This window comes from Pleurodeles waltl, chromosome 3_2 (genome assembly GCF_031143425.1).
Source record: "Pleurodeles waltl isolate 20211129_DDA chromosome 3_2, aPleWal1.hap1.20221129, whole genome shotgun sequence".
NCBI classification, from domain to species: domain Eukaryota; kingdom Metazoa; phylum Chordata; class Amphibia; order Caudata; family Salamandridae; genus Pleurodeles; species Pleurodeles waltl.
Window position 1 is genome coordinate 1,933,603 of NC_090441.1, and position 18,563 is coordinate 1,952,165.

The 18,563-nt window shown below is 42.9% G+C and overlaps 1 protein-coding gene across 2 annotated transcripts in view; it reads left to right on the forward strand.

Moving 5' to 3' along the window:
* Positions 1–18,563, forward strand: part of USP32 (ubiquitin specific peptidase 32) — a 941,828-nt gene that overhangs the window by 609,457 nt on the left and 313,808 nt on the right. For both annotated transcript variants that reach the window (XM_069226537.1, XM_069226538.1), the window contains exon 13: positions 1,999–2,182. In XM_069226537.1, coding sequence (XP_069082638.1) covers positions 1,999–2,182 — 184 coding nt within the window. The remainder of the gene's footprint in view (positions 1–1,998; positions 2,183–18,563) is intronic.

The window sequence follows — 18,563 nt, forward strand, 5'->3', positions numbered from 1 at the left end:
CCATTCAGGCACCCACCTCCAGAGGTAGTACTGCTTTGGGTGAGGAATCCACAGGTAGGTGTATCCATCAGAAGAATAAGTTACTTACCTTCGGTAACGCTTTTTCTGGTGGATACATTGACTACCTGCGGATTCCTCACTGTCCCACCCGCCTCCCCGTTGCCTGGCTGGTCTTACCACGAAATCCGTGGGTGAGCACTGTTGTATTGTATATTTGTATATAATTGGATCATGTACATAATGATGGCATGTATATATGTATTTCTTTCTCTGATTTATATAATTCAAGGAAACATGGTTCAACTTGACTGGTATATTTGTTTCCATATGAAGGTGTTGTTGCCGTTAGTTTCTTTTTATTTGTATTGTAATAAATGTTGCGGTTTCACTTTACTTGATGTGATTATGTTCTCTTCAAGGTCAATGTTCACCTGTTCGCCTCAAAGGCACGTAAAAAATGGTGATAACTGGCATCTGCACGTCGACGAGGGCTTCCTATTGAAGAGAGTTCCCATCTCTCTAAGGAAACGGATTTCCTTGCATACTCCTCCTAGGATCTTACGTTCCTCCTCTCTTAGGTATGCACACATTTCTCGATCTAAGAGAGCCTGGGGCAACAATTCCTTTTCCAGTAAGGCCTCCCACCTTTGGAATACCCTTCCTTTGGAGCTCAGCTATGAACCCTCCGAGCACCTCTTTAGGAAAAAGCTCAAAACTTTTTTATTCTGTAATTAGCATTGTTTCCCCCTCCTATTCGTGCTTTGTTGCTTTTAGCGCTGGGATGCCTTCGGGTCGCATTGCGCTTTATAAATCTTTAAAACTAAACTAAACTAAACTATTGCCTAGATGACGTCATACGGCGTCGCGTGGAGTCGGGCAATTGTGACGTCATCGTCGACGTGCAGAACTAGAAGAAAATTTCCGTCGAAGCTGGCGCGTGGGGGAAATTTCTTTAGGTGAGGAATCCACAGGTAGTCAATGTATCCACCAGAAAAAGCGTTACAGAAGGTAAGTAACTCATTCTTTTAGCACACATTTTCTGGATATTTTTGCAACCTCCAAGAAACCACAAGTCTTGTTTACTGCGTACTAGAGTTTCCACCTCACGATTGTGGAGACTGTAAATTTGATCCTCTCCAGGCCAAATTCCCTGATGTTTTGATATCATATTTGTTTTATCACTGTAATAGCAAGGCTTTCTTGTGGTCACCATTAGGGTTATTTGTTGTTTCCACTTTTGCCTTTGTCATTCATGTGGCCATTAGCGATTCATTTCTTGAATGGGGCTCACTGCCCAGCCTCTGTTATTCAGGTCATCAGTGGTAATGCACCTTTAGCATGACAGCCTCATGCCTTCCCTTGCTAGATTTCAAGTGGTGGGATGGGGTCATGTCAATGCTAGTTGTGCCCAATATAACCACCAAAATGTGTTGCAATGGAATGCAATTAAGAGATAAATCCTGACTCCTCTGCTGACTCATAATGTGTTTAAATCTCTGCAGTGTACAAGTGAAATCTGAGAATTAATGCTCTTTGCAGATTTTCAATTTTGGGTTTGCAAAAAGGCAATCTCAATTGGATCTGCAGCAAACAAAAAGTATCTGTTTATTTCAACACGCCATTTCATGTCTGAAGGGTACCACCATGCCTTCCTTGGACTGCTGTAATACCAAGCAGGATGAAAGGGTATTTTAGCCAGGGAATATGGGAACTTTGGCTTCATCAAAGGGTGAAGTGTATCCCTTGGCACCTGTATTGGTCTTCCATCACAGACAGTGCTAGAAGGATGGGCAGCGAAGCTGTTTGACTTCTGTTTTACCAGGGAATCTGATCTTTACTATGGAAGTATTGAAAAGCGATAAATGTGTTGTATAATGTGAAGTAATCCATTTTAGAGGTAAGTAGATTTTAATTCTAGAGGACTGTCAGAGCAATATTTAACAATACTTTCTCACTGCCCAAAAGAGAGCTGGATTGTTTTATGTTTTGTGGTTCTAGGATTCCAAACCTGTTGTGATAGAGCCTGCACCTTTCTTATCGGGGGACAAGAATTCAGTAGGCGCTCCATCTGTGGAACAAGGTGAAGAAAGAACGGGAATTTCAAGTTTTTTCAACTCGCCTGAAGAACGATTTTCAGACAATATATCTAGTTCATCAGAAGCCTCTGAGACTACTGGCAGTAGTAAGTAAAATATGTTGTTTTCTCTCGCCTTATTTTCACATTGGGTCGCTTTGCATTTTTTCTCATTCACCCAAAAGAGCAAAGGGAAAAGTACTAATTGCATGTGATGGAAACATGTTTTTGGTTTTGTTCTATGGTTTAATGCACACATGTTCAACAAACCTGCACAGCTTTCTTTTGAGGGGAATCCTTTCCAATTCAAAGCACTACTGTTTCTATATATTGGCTAAATCACTCAACAAGCACTTTCTGGATAACTATCCCAAGTCAGTGTGATGAGGCAGTGGATGCTAAAACAGTTTTGTTCACTAGTTCATATGCTTCAACAGCTGACAAGTAGGAGTTCTGTACCTCTCTGTCTACTAGCATTTTAGCACATCGTCCTTTCCTTTGTTTGAGATTTCAGCCTCCCTTGATAACATTTTCCCAAGATAGCTCACAAGACATTCCATTTCCAGTAACAATTATCTTTGGATACTTGCAGAAGACAGCATCTAATACGTAAAGTATTTATCTTTTTTGCTTAACATCCTTTTATTCATTCTTCTTTATAAACACTATATTAGTCTCTAAATAGTTATTATAAAGATGATACAGGTGTATAATTGTACAAGGATCTTACTCAACTTGCATCCTTCTTGTAGCAAGGAGCTGTCTAACATAGCACCCTTCCATACCCCCCTCCCATTATAAAATTGTTCTGTGAACTACAGCATGTATACCTTTTTTAGAGCTGAGCCATTAATCATTTCCACTGCTACCATTTTAACGCTGCTCCATGTGATGCTTGAGCCATGAGTGAATGGATCTGCTTTCTTTGGCTAATTGAGCAAGCCAAGGCTATGCATTGAAAAATGTAAAGAGGAGCCTCAGAAAAGGCTCTCGGTGGCCACATTATAGATTTGCAGGCTGCATGTTGCATTACCTCTATAGCGTCCTCTCACAAGAAGCGCATGACACACTGTAGAAAGGAGAACTCATTTTTTCATCCTCAGATATAATCCAGCTTCAGGCACTCTTTGGAAGGTTAGTGGTGGTCACTGTAGCTGTCATCTTCCTCCTCTTCTTCAGAGCCAATTGTAGTTCTTAAGTTTTGACTGGATTTCCTGGCTCCGTCCACCTATCCTCCTCAGTTTAAGGCGTTTTGCCAGACCATGTTGGATCAGTTCACGGATCCAAGGGTGAACCTAAGTCTAGTATGTCTGGCCCAGATGCTGTTGATTCTGCTTCTTCATATGCTATGGCCTCAGTATCACATCAGACAAAATCAACTACGATGCTGGCACAACTTGTGTTGACTCCACTTTTTACTACGTCTTACCTGTCTCTCCTTTCGAAATGAGAGAAAATGCTTCAGGTGGGTGGAGAGAAGGTCAGGGTTTCCTTTGAGTACCAACCTTTTTCAAAACCTCTATCCAGAGCCAAGTGTTGTTCCACATGTGGGAACCTCTACTCAGAGCCCAGAGATTCAAATTCATGGAAGAACACTTTGGCTTAAATTCACATGTGCTTGATATCCCCACTAAAGATTTCTAGTGCACTGCTGTTGCGACCCGTGGACCAGATCGGTGCAACATAAGGGCGGATTCTGGGCAAGAAGAACCTGAACTATAAAGGGACTGAGTGCAGACCACTCTGAGGTGCAGGTAGGCAATGCCCACCCTTGGGGAAAAGTTCCTACAGGTCTTTGAAGGAAGGAGTACAGCTGCAGAGTCCAGGTGATGCAGGAAGACCCTTGGAGTCACCCTTGAGCTGTCCCACGCCAGTCGCTGGATTGCAGAGGGGTCAGTGGTCAGCAGAATCACCAACAAGCTTTGGCAAAAGCAGGAATAATCTGCGGGAAGTTTGCAGGATTTTAGGGGCCAGCAAGGTCCAAACACTCGATCCTTGGATAGGAAGTCAAGGCTGGCCCTCAGCAAGCAGGAGAGCCAGCAGGAATCGTTGGAGCCCCTATGAGGACCCACTGACAGCAGGCACAGGGAGTTGCAGTGAGGCCTCAGCACAGCAAAGAAGGAGTCCCACGCCACAGGAGTTGCAGAGTGCTAGCGGCTGGGGCTTCTTGGAGCTGGAAGATCTTCAGGTGGGATAGTCAACAAGCCTTAGTAACAGCAGCAGATGGTGTGCACAGGGGGTTCCGTCCCAGTTGCTACAGCAAAGGCCCACTGTCTCCCCAAGTCGGACAGAAGATAAGTTGGACCTGGAGAGGGCCACAAAATCACCACTTGTGTTGCAGAGCCTTGAAGTCCGTTAGACAGGAGGATCCACCAGCCGCTTGTTGTCGTCGAGGTGCCTGCAGATGCAGGGCAGTGACCCTTTCACTCCAAGGGAGACTCCTTCTTGCTTCGTGGTGAAAACTGAGTTCTTGTGACCCTGGAGAATGCACAGCCACGGATGTTGCAGAATTCTTGCAGGAGCTGGAGAAACAATGTTGCAGTGGGAGCCCTCACAACTGGATACAGTCTTGTTTCAGTTCCTAAGGCAGACCAGCAGTGGTTCAGGAGGCCAGGGTGCAGAAGTGTCTTGCAGAAAGTTCCTTGTAGAGGCTTGCTTGACGAATCTAGGGTCCCACCCTCAGCAGAGCCCTTAAGTAACCCAGAAAGGGGGTTGGACACTGTCTGTAGTGACCCACCTATTAGAGGTGGTCGGGATGTCACCTAGCTGGCCTAACCAGTCAGATGCTCCCAGGGGCCTCTGTCCATCCTGTTTCCAAGATGTCAGACTCAAGGGGCCACCTGGCAGAGCTCTGTGCACCTCCCTAGGGGAGGAGCTGGACAGGGGGAGGTCACTTCCCTGTCCTTTGTGTTTTTTTTTCACCAGAGCAGGAACCGGGGTTCCTGCATTGGTGCAAACCAATTTATGCAAGGAGGGCACCAAATGTGCCCTTCAAAGCAGTCTGGTGGCACTGAGTGGCCTCCCCACCCCAGTCCAGAGACACCCATTTCAAAGGGAGAGGTGGGCACACCTCTTCCCTAGAAGAAAGTTTTTGTCCTGCCTTCCCCTGCTCGAGTTAGGCTCGTCAGCAGGAGGGTAGAATAGGGTCTGGCATGCAGACCCTTCAAGGCTATACAGGCAGATCTGGGGGATCCCTTAAGGAACCCCCAGAGTAAATGGTATCATGGAACTAACACTGAAATTGGTGTAGGTGCGTGATTCCAACATGTCTGTTGGAAACATGTCTAAATTTGGTGAAGCAATTATGTAGTTGGACTACTTGTGTTGACCAGTGTCCACTACGTACCTCAAAATGGCTTCCTCTCACTTACAAAGCCAAGGGAATGGAGTCTTTTTTTGTAGGGGCACCTCTGCTCCTGCAGGGGTGCCCTCCTACTCAGGACCATGCATCCTGCCCTTGGGCTGAAGGGCCTACCAGAGGCGTGACTTACAGCGTCTAAGTGCAGTGATCGCGAGTTAAGGCAAGCTGTATATCTAAAGTGAAAGGTGTATGCACCATTTCATGCAGGCTGCAATAGCAGGCCTGCAGACACAGTTTGCATGGGCTTCAATGGGTGGCATAATATATGCTGCAGCTCATGGGAGACCCCTGGTGTAGCAATGCCCTGAGTACCTAAGTACAATATACTAGGGGCTTACATGGGTGCACCAGTATGACAATTGTGGGGTGTAAAAGTTACCATACAACCAAATTTAGAGGCAAGAGCATGGACACTGGGGTCCTTATTAGTGGGGTCCCAATGTACTACAGTCTAAACATACCGCTCCAGGCAAAAAGTGGGGGTTACTATGGTAGAAAGATGCTACTATTCCTACAGCGACTAAGCTGTACTAATAGAATATACCATTTGATTGCAAGAGACTTCATTGAAAAAGTGAGCTCCTTAATTAAGCTCTTCAAGAATAGTCACACTACATTGCAATCCATGTAGCTGCCCTCCCTGGCTGAACAGTTTCATCAGCCGTACCACCTCTTTTCCTGCTTTTCAGGAGACCAACATTTTCTAGCAATCACAGCCTTTGCAACCAGTACATATCTACGCAGTTCTTCCACTTTTTTCATATGAGAGGTGGTCCCAAGGGGCACTAGCAGCAACAGCTCCAGTTCTCAGCCACCTCTGTTGGTTCTACAGTCACAAAGACAGTATGATTTACCCTTCCTCCAGTGTTTGGTCAGGTGGAAGTGTCTTCTGTTTTCTGACCCTATATGAGTCCACAACCATAGTCGCTGGATGCTCCAGTTTGTCTGCAAAGGTTACATCTTCCTCTAAATGGGTCACTCTCTTTCATAACTCACTGCTGCCAGGAAATGCCCCAAAGCCCTCACTTAATTCTTGGAGGTGGAAGGACTACCATTTTTACCAAAAGAGATAACGGTGTGAAATCTATGGTCCCTGGCAGAGCAGCAAATGTACATCAGTGTGCTGAAGCTGTAAGTCATCCACCTTGCCCTGAAGGCCACTTCACCCCCACGTCTTAGGCCATGTTTGTAAGTTCTTTTGGATAACATTAACACTATTAACTACCTCAACAAACGGGGCCAAGTGGGTTTCTAGACCAGTACTTGGAGGCTTTGCACTTATGGCAGTGGATTGAGAAACACCATTTGTTCCCAACGGCAGCTCATTTAGCAGGAACTTCAAATATGAAACTCCATCTGCTGTGACAAGTGTGGTCTTCTCCTAGCTAGGACCTATCTTTATTGACTTTTTTCCTTAGTTTTACACAGAAAATGTTTCTGTTCTGCACCCAACACTTCCCAACTGCATGGTTCTCAGCAGGACTCCTTCTACTTGAGCTTGTCACAAGAGATACTTTGATTCTTGCTACTCCGTTCATCTTGCAAGTTCAGCTGAAGGTGCAAGATGATGGCACAGAGCTGATTCCTATCATCCCAGGCTGGGCAAGAAGGGTTTAATGCGTTGATCTATTGAAACTCAATATTTAGCTCCTGTACCTAACACTACCCAACTGCATGGTTCTCAGCAGGAGTCCTTCTACTTGAGCTCGTCACAAGAGATACTTTGTTGTTTCTTGCTACTCCGTTAATCTTGCAAGTTCTGCTGAAGGTGCGAGATGATAGCACAGAGCTGATTCCTATCACACCTGGTTGGGCAAGAAGGGTTTAATGCGTTGATCTGTTGAAACTTGCTATTTAGCTCCTGTACCTACCAGAGCAGCTCTGTTTTTTCATGAGGGTGATTGGGTCCTGTCACATTTCTCTGATGCTGCGCAAATAGAGATTAAGATGTGCCAATTAAAGACTTTCTACCTCTTATCAGAGATACTGATAGTCATTCTGCCTGCGTGGAAACTAGCAGTTTAACATGTTTATGGCTGTCAGATATTCTGTGCTTTCCCTTGCTCAGGAGGGTTTGCTAGTCTTTTCTGTAAAAATTTACCTTCTTGTGTTATCTGCCTTCTTGTGTATTTTGACCAGCCTTTTTTTGTTCGGGTGTCTTTACCGGACCTTAGCTTGAAGGGTTTGATGGGTATGTGTTGCCCACATCCTTTGTTGTTGCACAGTGGGGATTACATTTGGTTCTGAACTCTCTCTTGGAATTCCCATTTGAAATGATGCACAGTTGTTCTATTTGTCTTTTATCTCCCAATACTCTGTTTCTGATAGCAATTACTTTGGTTCATAGAGCATGAGAATTGCAGCTTGGAAGAACATTAAAGCTTGATATATCACGTTGGCTCACTCTTTGTATTTGGGTATATTTTGCCTTGATAAGAAAGAACCTCCAGTTGGCATTCATGCACACTCTGAAAGAGCATCAGTGGCATCTACCTCTCTGGCTGTGAGTATCCTGGTGGGTAATGTTTTTCAGGCAGCCACTTGGTCTTCATTGCATACCGTTCCATTTTTTTATTTGGCCCATCAGTCAGGGAGTGATGAAGCTTTTGCTAGAGCTGTGCATCATGATGTCCTTACCTAATTAGTATCACTCTGTCCTGGCTGCTTTGGAACTCATTTATAAAATGGGGAATCTGCTGAAAATTACTTATATTCTGTAATGATATTTCTGGTAGATACTATGTATCTCCTCAGATTTCCTCACTGCCCTCTGTTCTTCCCTTCTGAAGTAGTGCCATTCGTGTTCCAGGTTTTTCATCTTATTACTTCTGTTCTCTATTCTGCTGCTGTTAAGCTCATTCTTCTCTGTGCGCCTGTTTGGTGTGGGGAAAAGGTAAGGAAATGACCACAGTGCATCATTTGTCATCACTTCCTGGGCAGGCGGTGTCATGCCTGGCGTCATGTTGTGCTACGTGGCAGCACTAGAGAGCTAGTAGTAAGAAATACTGTTACCAAAAGTAAACTTCTTGTATCATAATTTTATCCACCTTGACTCAGATGCTGAGTGACATCACAAGCAAGGGCCTGTTAGGCAACAATTATTTGTCAAAGCAATCAACACTTCAAAAAGAGGTAAATTAGATCTATTAAGATAGGATAAGTACATTGGGAAAGGTTTAAAAGTCATGCAAAGTCTCAATTATTGATTCACAAGATACAGTTTATTGTTTGAATAAATTAGTATTATGTAAAAGATATTAGGCATTATGAGCATTCGGGTTAGTTGCTTGACCCACTCCAGCATAATGTAACAGTACATTATTTGTAAAGAATGCTAAATAAAAAGTACTGGTGGGGGGGGGGGAGGCAAAGTATGTGTTCAGACTGCTGATAGCCTACATTAAAAATGATATTGTCAGCAAAAATCTTGATAAATGTGGGGATTGTTTGAGATGCAATGAAACATAGGATAAGTAGGGGTTAAACTCACCTCCTTGTTGCTCTCTGTGCAATTCAGGCCCAGGAATTACACAACACCTCAAGTCTGAAATTAAACAAACATCCCTTTAGGGATAAAAACAGAACTAATGCCAAACTTTTCGGTAGTCTGTTAACAGGAACATTGAAGAAACTATATTGTAACTTTTGTCAATATTGCATATGAGTGATGCGCTAGGGAATATTTAGCCTTGTCATTTCAACAGTGACACAGCACCCTACATTGGTGATCTCTCTCATTCTCAAAGCAGGAAAACTTCTTGATCTAGAGTCAGTAAAAACTGCCATCATACTGAGCTATTATTCTTGAACTTTTTCATGTAGTGTAGTCTGTGTTAATTAGCTAAACTAACTGCTAGCTTGTTAGGTCCATGATAGATTATTTTTTCTTTTTAATCTTATCACTCCCCGACGACATCTATCAAATCAAGCCTTAATACCAAAGGTTGCATATACTTCTTTGTATAGAACTCTTCTTTTAGGGTGCCCTCCACATGAGGTCTATATGTAGACATAATCACTGGACCGTGAAAACCCACCTGATATGCCTGACTTCCCCTTGCCATCGACAACAACTCAACAGCTTTATAAATTTAAATTGACCTTGCACAGAATATTTGGTATTCCATCAAAACCCTCTCAAGTGCCTTTGGATCCAGGATGATCTCCAGTCTGGTTACTTACTGCCAGTGGATTCATCCCAAATGCCAATTGTGCAACTCAACCTTGCTTCGAGATCATCCTTGGTCCCGAGCCCAGCTCTGTTGATTCAAGCTCTGGTGCAACATCCACTGTGTCTGGGGCCGCAACCGATACTCACCCCATCGATCTCGACATGGCTCCGAAATCACCAATGTCGGACATGAAGCCAGTAGTTTTATCTCAGCCCGAAGCTCATGTACTACCATCCCAAAGTTGCAGGCAACAGAAATGTATACCTACTCTGACCCAGAAACCTCTCAACCTCATGCTGACAACAAAAACAATGATGCTTATGATACCATTTATGACAAAGAAGCTCTTTCTGAATCTGCAGGATGCCAAGTTACTCAACATCTCTCCAGACACGGGCCTTTCCTCCCCTAAACTGTGGCAACAGAGGATTCTCCCTCCTTTGCAACACTATTTAGGAGGGCAGCAAAAATTTGGGATATCACCCTGCCAACAATAGAGGCAAGGATAAATGTTTTAACTGAAGTCATCAACCTAGGTCAAACAAACCAATAACCTCTGCTTCACATAATGTAGCCCTTACAGATGTAGGAGTGGGAACCTGGGTGAAGCTGGGATCTTGCTCCACCGAATAATAGGCTCCCTTTGAAATGATTCACAGCTGTCCTCTACCCCTGTTGGCCATCAAGACTGTGTTTCTCTTCACTGTTACTTTTGCAAAGCGTGTAAGTGAAGTCCAGTCCTTGTCCGTCCAGTACCCTTTCACTTTGTTCTTCCCAGACAGATTGGTCTTCTGGAGATAAGCAGTATCCCTGACAAAGGTAGTCCCACCGTTCCACATTGAGCTGTCCATCACCTTACTGGCCTTCTAGCAGCGCAAAGGCTTCTACCACTGAACTGGCGAGCAGTGTGCCAGTCTCGGACATCTGCTAGGCCGGTAGGTGGGCATCCCTCCACATTTTCACAAATCACTATTGCCTGTTCTGGCAGATCCGGGGGAATAGGTACTTCGCCTGATCTGTCCTATAGGATTTCCTGTGAGCCATTCCACAAACTTACCACCTAATGAGGTACTGCTTTGATATGTATTCACAAGGTGAGGAATCAGTGGTTATAAGAATCTGTGGTTATACAAGTTACTTATCTTTGATAGTGACTTTTCTGGTCACCAACCCACCCCCTTTCCTGTTCTGTAGAATGGACTCATACAGCCAAGTAATAAGATGCCAAGCTAGAGATCTGCACAATGTATATTCAGATTTTTGTGGACTTCGCGTCTGACAGTGCCAACAGAGATCAGAAGGAAACTGATGTCAGCGCACAGAGGTGACACAGATATAGTTGCCCCAATATCACGTCCAGTGCTGGGTGGATTTGATGCAGAGCTGCACAATGCCGCATATCAGCTCCTGAGGGAATTGCTATAAAAAAAATTCTAATACAGTGTGGCGCCCTAGTGAAATTCAAAATGTGAGAAACTACCAAATAACGTGTTACTGAAAGTCCTTTGTTGTCCTGATATTTTTAACTCTACAGTCCAACAATATATTTGTAAATCTGGATGTGGAAGTCCTCCTTTCCTTTATTATCTCAACCTTTTCCAAGAGAGAAGTGTTCCATTTGAAGTCCTGGCCATCAATTAATCATTCCTTGATCTGTCCAATGGTTTCCTTACTGAACTACAACAGGGTTGTTTCAAATACAAAAGTAAAATGTGGTGAGTATACCTCTTCAATAGTTTAACTCTTTTACTTTTGATTAGCTGGTCAGTTTTCCACCAACATTACCAATGTAAACAGGGAACAATATGTTTAAGTCTTTTGTGATCTAAACCCCACTGCATGTCTCATTTCTTATGCCTCTTGTAAAGGTACAAAATCCAAATCCCAAATGAAAACGTATGACTTGTTTTTATTCACCAAATAGCCAAGATATGACTAAACTTATCCCCAGCCTCATTTTAACGTCAAATGGCCCAAGCAGGATCAGAAGTACACACTACAAGATCATGTCCACATAGACCTACCTTGTTCACCTACCCTAGAATTGCTCAATTGTGTAATCTTAAATTGTGTACTGAGGGGTCAATATATAGGGTTCAGTATATAGATTAAATAGACTGAGAAACCAATGGGCACATCTGTCTCTTACCCCTAGCAATAGGAAATTATTGCCAGGTCCCATTTAATATGTACATTTAAGTATACAATAAGTGATGAATGGAATGCTTGAATTAATCCCAACCACTGAAAACAACTTTGGCCCACATTCATGTTATTTTGCACATCATGCCACCTCAGTTTAAACCCTGCTATATGCAAAGCAGTCTCGTCCCTGCTCCAATGGCAACAGTCCATCCCGAACTGGCAAGCCAAGTCCTTCCTGAACTGAAACACAAGCAACCCAGTGCCCGTTTCAGCCTTGTTTTGGGCTCATCATCTGGGTATGCATGTTTCCAGTGACAGTGTCACATAGGGTGACATACTAAAGTATACAAAAGTGGTGGATTGTATGCGTGAACTAATCTTAGCTACGAGTAATTACTAAGGGCTGCATCCCTTTTTTTGTTTTTGCACACCATGCCACCTCAGTTTGGACCCAGCGATATGCAAATTAGTCTTGACCTTACTCCCGGTCTGCCAAGCAAGGCCCTCCCCGAACCGTAAAAAAAAACAAAAAAACAATCCAGGCATTTTGTGAAACAAGTACTCAATAAGACAGGTTCTTGACAGGCTATAGTTAAATAGCTTCATTATAACTGGAAATCCATGAGCAGTAACAATTTTAAACACTTCTGACTGGAGGCCATATGTGCTAGAAACTTAGGGGGTCATTCTGACCCTGGCGGTCTAAGACCGCCAGGGCCACGGATGACTGAAGCACCGCCAACAGGCTGGCGGTGCTTCATTGCCCATTCCGATGGAAAACCGGGTCTGGCGGTTTCCCGCCGGATTTCCCCCGGCTGGGCGAATCCTCCATGGCGGTGCTGCAAGCAGCGCCGCCATGGGGATTCTGACCCCCTTCCCGCCACCCTGTTTCTGGCGGTTTTTACCGCCAGGAACAGGATGGCGGGAACGGGTGTCCTGGGGCCCCTGCACTGCCCATGCCACTGGCATGGGCAGTGCAGGGGCCCCCTAACAGGGCCCCAGCCTGCTTTTCACTGTCTGCTATGCAGACAGTGAAAAGCGCGACAGGTGCAACTGCACCCGTCGCACACCTGCAACACCGCCGGCTCCATTCGGAGCCGGCTTCTGTGTTGCAGGCCCATTTCCCGCCGGCCCAGCGGGAAAGTTAGAATGGCCCCAGCGGTCTTTTGACGGCGGGGCGGCCAAATGGCGGTTCCCGCCTGGCGGGCGGCGACCGCCGCCCGCCAATGTTAGAATGAGGGCCTTAGTTTTTTTTTTTAAATGTAGTGTCTTGAACTTCTTCCTCAGATACGGGATGATCTAGATGTATTTGTTGCTAATGCGTTATCTACAGTAGGTATAAACTAGTCAACACTTTCTTAACTGTCCACAACCAATTATCTATATACACACTAGAAAGGCCAACGCTTGAGATTTGTGTTTACCCCCTCCATGGCCAGAAAGGTGACTAGGCAAAGATACCTATTTCTCTAACAGTATACCCTGATCATCTACTTTGGGAACACAAAGGAGTCCATTGTGTACGTTTCCGGAGTAATTTAATCTGATCTCTTACCCACTTCTATAAATCATGTGTTTTGCTCTCAAGCAACTGTGCTGTGAAACGCTCTGTGATTATGATAGCTACTGCCTTTATGTTGAAAAACTGAGAATAGCATATCACATTTCTAAATCACATCTTCTATGTCTTACTGTTCCTTGCAATCCAATCCGAATCTGTGAAAGAAACGTTATTGCCCAACTCATCATCTCTGCTCTGATTTAGATATCCTTCAAATGAAGCACAGTAATCATTTACTCGGGTTGTAATGCTGCGATTCCCCTAACTTGCACCCCACCAAAAGTGTGCAATCCTTTTCACCCCTTAATAGCCTTACTTTTTACGTCTGACACCATGGTATGGCACCTTGAGCACCCTGTAATGATCTGTTTTTCGTTTTTAACTGTTCCTCCCCTTCCTTGACCGTATGCAACTTGTGCATCTTATTATATTAAATCTGAAAAGTAGCCTCTATCTTCTTCATTCCTTCGATTCTTTTTCCAAGTCCTCATTGCTTACCTTCTATCACACTGCATGGGCCTGATCATTTTGAGAAATATGTACCTTGTGTTGGTTTGGTCTTGAATTTCATTGTGTCTGTTAATATTTGTTCCTTAACTACATATGTCTAAAAATGTACCAGTTTCTTGGACTTTTGTATTTCTAATTAAGTTAAGTTTAATAGAACTGTCAGCAATCTTTCTTGAAATAATGTTATCACAAATCTCTTAACATCACCAACTCCTGCCATTTCTGGGACTTTCAAAATACTAATATTTTTATATCTGTTTGATTCCCAGGTCTCAATTGTCTTTGTCATATCAAGTACTGCTTTATTACTGACCTGAAATCGAAGAACTTCCTATTGATTGTTGAGCTATGGTCGTTCAGGATGCACTTATAGGGTTCTCTAAAACCTTTTCCTAAATAATTCTGCTAATACATGTTATCGTAGCTAATGCATATGTTGTCTTTCTCTCTCTTTGACCACGTTAGACACTTCAGACCTACCCATCAATCCATGGAAGCTGTTGCACATCTCTCTAGAACTGTTTGTATTCCATCTTTCTGAAATGTATGCCTCAGCTCCAAGGTCTTTCTAATTTATTCCTGATTCTGAGTAAGGAGCATACACAATGTATCACTACTGGGTATATGGGCAACTACATTCAGGGTACCAATTTTGCAACTAGCACTCAAATCCTTAGTAAAATCTGATGCTTGAAACTCACTATCCCACGAAAGGGGGTCCCGCGAAGGGCAGTGTTAGCTGCTATACCTGCCATAATTTGCTTTAGGCTTTGGACCAGTACTGAATTTCCGTGCTTTAAAGTATTTTTATCAATTTTCAGCTTTGTTGAGGCACGCAGCCAGTCCATGAGTGAATTTATTATAGGCGCAAACAAACTTTTTAGTTTTTTTTTAAATCATTCTCTGCTACCACTTACCCTGGTGTTTTCTTATGGCCTTTTGTCCCTTACCAAAGTAGTTTTCCTCTTTGTAAGCATTTGTATTTCCCAATGAGCACTTACACCTTTCCTCCCTCTGCTCTTGTGTCGCCCTTCTCAACTTGGATACTGCTGCTTTTAGTTCTACTGGGAATCTCAACAGGGTCCAATAGACGAAGCGTTAATTCATTTTGTGCATTGTCCTCAAACCTAGCAGAAATACGGCCACGAACAAGGACATGGCCATGGACCTCAGGCTTATTCACACTCCACCTTGCATTTACCCTGTTCCTTAGAAAGTACTTTTTATGCCTTCTGCTTTTTTTGTATGGCAGGGGAGCATGGAAGTGCACCAGGGATTTGCACTGTCCCTTTGCAGAACTTGGGTATATCTGTACCCTGCTAAATCTGTTGTTCTGTCTTTACCAGTCTGAACCAAAGTGGCTTCCCAGCATTGCAGCATTGTGGTATGTTGGAACCTCCAAGCAGGCACACCTGCACTGTATCTTTCTCCACCTCACGCAGTTGAGCTCTGTCTCCACTCGCTCTTCATCACTGACCTTCCGCACTTGTGGTCAGAAGATGATGTCAACAAGTAACAAGGCTGTGATACAGACATTCAGTGGTGCAAGTCCATTCCTTCAGCAGTGGATTCCTCAATATTGGTCTAAAAGCGAAATAAGATAAATAATGCTCCCAAGCATGCAGTGGAACTATCATACAGGGGCACCTGTGTCTCGACAGAAGGCCAAAAGTGAAAAGTATCCAGCTATAATTCGAAAATATGGCAAAGCATCTCAACCATTGTGCCAGCCAAGCATCCTCTTAGTTCTTACAGGTTCATGCCACTTTATACTTTTCTGAAGGTTTCTGTAGCAAAGGCAGATCGGTATCCGGAGGAGGATAACTGACAGCCTTCTTTAAGACAAAGTAAGAGTCATCAGTCATTTTTAGCAAAAAGCGTAATCAACTGCAGGCTAGGCTATTTGACCTACTGGTAGACAAAGCTCTGAAGTTTAGAACCATGTGCTGGCATCAGTCATCAAACACATAGCCACAAAAACGATGGGATATAGATTGTTCTTTAGAAATGTTAAGAAACACACACAAAAAAGGCTGAAATGAAAAGAAATTAAAGCCATTTAAGTTAGAACCTCCTGATATATTTCATCATAACTGTCACATCTATGTCATGCCATTTTCTTCTCCTTCCCTAATCTGTACATAGTATATGTACAGATATCGCTACCCTTATAGAAGATGACAAAATGGCAATATGTCAGCTGTGTATAAACATACTTCCAAATAGGATTTAGGAATCCTGATCTTCATTTGGCGCTTTAATACAGTTTCCCATTTGGCTTTTCTTAAATGCTAATATGTTCACTACAGATTGATTTGTGCTCAAATTCATAATCAAATCACCATTACACTGCCTCTGTGACGTCCTAAAGCATGTATTGTTCGGTAAACATCCTTGATAATAGTCTAGGTTTAAGTTTGCCATCGTTGAAGTCCATATGAATTTGGTATACATTTTCTTCTGTGACAGTAGTGTTTTTTTGTGTCTATTCAAGACGTTCAACAGCAGCTTGTGGGACAATACAAAACCATAGATTATTTTAATGCATACAGCATTAATTAACATTTTAATGCATACAGCAACTTGAAAAATTACTTGTATTTTTTAATACAAAGCTTTGTGAATGGGAGCCCTAACTAATAGCTCCAGCGTTCTCAGTGTTGTAATAGCTACAGCTTCTTTTGGCTAACACCATAGCACCTACTGCCTATATTTTTGTTTTGTCCTTGTTCTTTTTCATTATTAACTTGTAGGCACCATGCCACCCAGAGTCCAGACCAGTAAGTCATATCTCTTAATGTAAGTATCAAGCACCTCTGCTAGGCTAACATGCATTGCTAGTTCTGTCTCACTTAGCACCACTTTTGCCCTAGATATTTTATGAGCTCTTCATACCTCCATCAGCGCCTTCTTTTTTTTATATATAAGGCCATACTTAATGCACCTCTGACTAGTTGCAGCAGTTAACTCACATAATGTCTACTTGGCTTGCTTTGGACTCCACTGTTCTCCGTGTGTAGTCAGAACTTGGAGGGCAAGTTACTGGCACTGGTGCCTTTGATGCAGTTCAATAGCTCTTCGAAGACTTTAGCAATACGGGCAGTCTGTTCCTTAGGACCCCTTTTCTTTTGGACTCTTGCGCTTATTGGGACTATACACTATGATGTACAGGTCTTACCTATCTAATCTATTGGACCATGAAGGTGTGGACCAAAAATGCCTGAACCCCACCAAGTCTCTCCCTCCCCAGCACCCACTATTCAGTCGAGTGCAAAATTTTCCTCTGTTTTGTATGTTATCCTCCACTTTGACTCCTTATGAGGAAGGGCTAGTGGCTAATGAAAATGCTCTGATTCATCAGCATCCTGCACCAGATCAGCTCCCTCTAATCTTTGGTGCAGCGAGTGCATTTAATAAGACTCAAGGACCTGCACTGGGCAGAAGTCCTGTGCCGAAAAAAGCACTATTTTTACAGAATCATCTGCTGGTCAAAGCTGCTGAAGCGAGTTTCAGGAATTGCTGATAATCCTGTGATTTGTTTGACTGGTTCTCGTGCGTGGGAAGCATTGACCCGGATTACAGTGATTACCACCTTTGATGAAGATCTGTACCACTACCATGTGTTGTCTTTCTGTCACATCCAGAGCATTCAAATGGCTGTAAATGGAGGTACCAGTACCATCTCAGTTGATTAGGAGTATCATTGTACAGAAGGCAAAAACAGTTGTAGTCTTCTCAAACCATTGAACACTTCTATCTCCTTTGGCATCTCCAAGCTCTTCTGTAGGAAATAAAGTGAGGGGAATTATTTTCCTTCTAGGAAAGATCAAGCTATTCCCACTATCAGAAAGGGAGCAGGAATTCTACTCTCACAGTTTTCCAGTAAAGCAAAAGGGAAGACAGCTCTGCCTTCTAAAATCTATACCAGTTCCTAACCCTGCGTATGCCCAAGATGTTAACTTAAGCTCAGGTTCTTCAGTCTGTCTGTAAATGACCACTGGCTCTATTCAGTATACTTATTTGATGGTTGTGTCTGTGCTTTTTTGAATATTAGAAATAGGGTGAAAACCTACATTATAGAATATTACAATTTGGTCTTGAATCAAGCTTCCTGCCCTGATATGGGCTTTTTGCTGTACCTAGCTATGGAGCATTTAGCATTTGCCATCTGTCAAAATCCAAGCATTAACAGGCTTAAATGTGCACATATTGAAATCAGAAGTTGTTCTTGTTTAGTTTGGATCCTGTTATAATGTGTGATCCTTTAGTTTATTGAGGAACAGGTTCAGTCATGTATCAGATTGTAAACTAAACTGGGAAAATTAAGTTGGCAACATAAGATTTGAAATATCTGGGTATCAATTTCACTAGCAACTTTTCTTACTTACTGTAACCTACGCATTGTTTTGACAATTTATGTTTTGCTTCTGTATTTAATGATAAACACATTGTTAAATTTTCACATTTTGTTATGGATTGGGAGACCACCATCTGAAGTACCCTAATGCATACTTTTTAGGAAACTCCATGTGGGTGTCTTTGGGTTTCCGAATCTTAAAAACTATCAGAATACATTTAGCAGGCAAGCCTATTTTAACTGGTTTGATCAATTATTTTTCTAAACATATTTAGTTTGTTTTTTATTTGTACTTGAGATTTGTTGTAAACTTGAAATTTAAAGTTTCACACTATCTTTTGCTTTGAGTGATTAAGCACATAATGGCTCATATAAGGGCGATA